The sequence below is a fragment of the Salvia hispanica genome, chromosome 5, assembly GCF_023119035.1.
Source record: "Salvia hispanica cultivar TCC Black 2014 chromosome 5, UniMelb_Shisp_WGS_1.0, whole genome shotgun sequence".
Taxonomy (NCBI): Eukaryota; Viridiplantae; Streptophyta; class Magnoliopsida; order Lamiales; family Lamiaceae; genus Salvia; species Salvia hispanica.
Window position 1 is genome coordinate 15,784,815 of NC_062969.1, and position 1,949 is coordinate 15,786,763.

Genomic DNA, 1,949 nt, shown 5'->3' on the forward strand with positions numbered 1-1,949 from the left:
TTTGAGCTTGAAGTTCATATTTCAATGTCAAAACTTATATACCGGGGGTTTCACGACGTGGGGGTATAATCATTGATGGATGATGATGCCAATATTTATAAAACTACATTATATGTGTGAATATGTAAAAGTAGTGGTGAAACCTGATTATATTATTTTTATGAAGCTATTATTAAAGTAGTGGTAATGTCAAGCTGAGCTACTATCTAATTCATTCATTTTCCTCTATGTAATCATCAATGTCTAAAGTCGTAGTTTTTGTACACACCAAGAATAAAGATGGGAACAGTGAAATGATCCTATTCACCACCTTCAACAATCAAAATGCAACCACTTTCATCAATAATTTATTTCAGTTATTTCAGAAATTGAAGAAGTAGAAGTAGAAGAAGACATTCACTCAAAAATAAATCTAAATCAAGTAATTAACACACATTATTACACATAGTAGGAATTCAGAAAAAAGCCCTGCTGCCATAGAACACCCTGCTGCAACTACTATCCTTTTTCTTCTTATCATTCTCATTCTCATCCTCATCCTTATCCAAATCCATAGGCAGCTTCATCTTAGCCAGAGACTCCGTAAACTGCTGCATGCTCCTCACATACATCTCCACTATCTGCTTCTGCATCACCTCCTCCTCCTTCTCCTCCTCGCTCTTCTTCTCCTCAATTGAATCCCCCGTGTTCCTATCGTCGCTCAGGCTCGTCATCCCCGAGCTCCCCTCCGATGAGTTCCCACCCATCTCATAATCCTCCGGCCCCGCCCCAAGGTGGAGGAACGACCCGTCCCACGGCCTCATAGGCGCCGCTCCATTCTTCGCAAAGTACTCCGTCACCATCTGCCGGTTCTGATCCGCCACGCTAATGTCCGGGAACTCCATCCTGCAGTAGTCCTCCGAGACGACAATGATGCTGCCATCGTCGTCCTTGTCATGAGAAGTTGTCGCGTAAGAGGAGGAAGTGTTGATAGTAGGAGTGGTGAGTGGAGTGTTAATGGTGTTTAAGAGAAGGGAGAGCTTGATGGTGCCGGCAGGGGAGTGGAAGAGGTCGGTCGAGGAAAGGTGGAAATCTTGAGTGAGGCTTTTGTTAACGGAGAGGGAGGAGATTGGGACTAATGCGAAGCCGAGGAGTTGATCGTCCATCAAGTGCTTTGCCCTGCTCAGCATCCAGATTTCGCATTTGAGGACGGAGTCTGGCTGGGTGATGGTGATGGAGAGGTTGTCGTTGAAGTCGGGGTTCCTCCCCCCGCCCCTGATGATAGGGGTGGAGACTGTGTGGTCCGGGTTGTAGGTGAGGGAGAATTTCGCGTACACGTCCTGCTTCTCGTAGATGCATATGTTGTGGATGTTCCTCGCGTGGTGCACATGGATTTCGAGAATTGGATTGTTGGATTCGGGGCTGTAAATGAATCCACCACCGCCTTCACCTTTGTTTAAGGACTCCATGTTCCAAAACTAAACAAGAAAGAATTCATGTATTCATATCAATATAAGAGCATGGCTTGGAAGGGAAACAACAAGGAGAGAAAGTGGGAAGTGTGGAGTAGGTGAGAATGATGAAGTGAGATGGAGAAAAGGTTTGGTAGGAGATGGTGATATTGCTTTGCTTGACAATGCAGCTTATTTTTTCCAATCCACTAAGGGCAATGGAGCCCCCCATTTTGTTCATTATTCATTACCACCTTTTTAATTCTCTCTGCCTCTCCAAATCTTCAAAGACTCTTTCTTCCCACATCATCCCACTACAACATGCGCCACACCTTCATGCTTGTCTACAAACATACCTTTTCATCATTGGTTTAAGCACAAAATCATAACGGCAAATATCTTCATCAAAAACATGATACTCCCCATCAGAGACTTGAGGATCTAATATATCCATTTCCTGGAAGCTTGAGGATACTCTTTTGATTTTTGCAGATCATCGAACACCCTTCCACACGAGAT

The 1,949-nt window shown here is 44.2% G+C and overlaps 1 protein-coding gene across 1 annotated transcript; it reads right to left on the bottom strand.

The window, feature by feature from the left end:
- Positions 1-395: 395 nt before the first annotated feature.
- LOC125187377 lies at positions 396-1,604 on the bottom strand. The gene has a single exon (XM_048083961.1). The coding sequence runs from the start codon at positions 1,446-1,448 to the stop codon at positions 456-458; it is 993 nt and encodes a 330-aa protein (XP_047939918.1). The 5' UTR covers positions 1,449-1,604; the 3' UTR covers positions 396-455.
- Between the last annotated feature and the right edge of the window lie 345 nt (positions 1,605-1,949).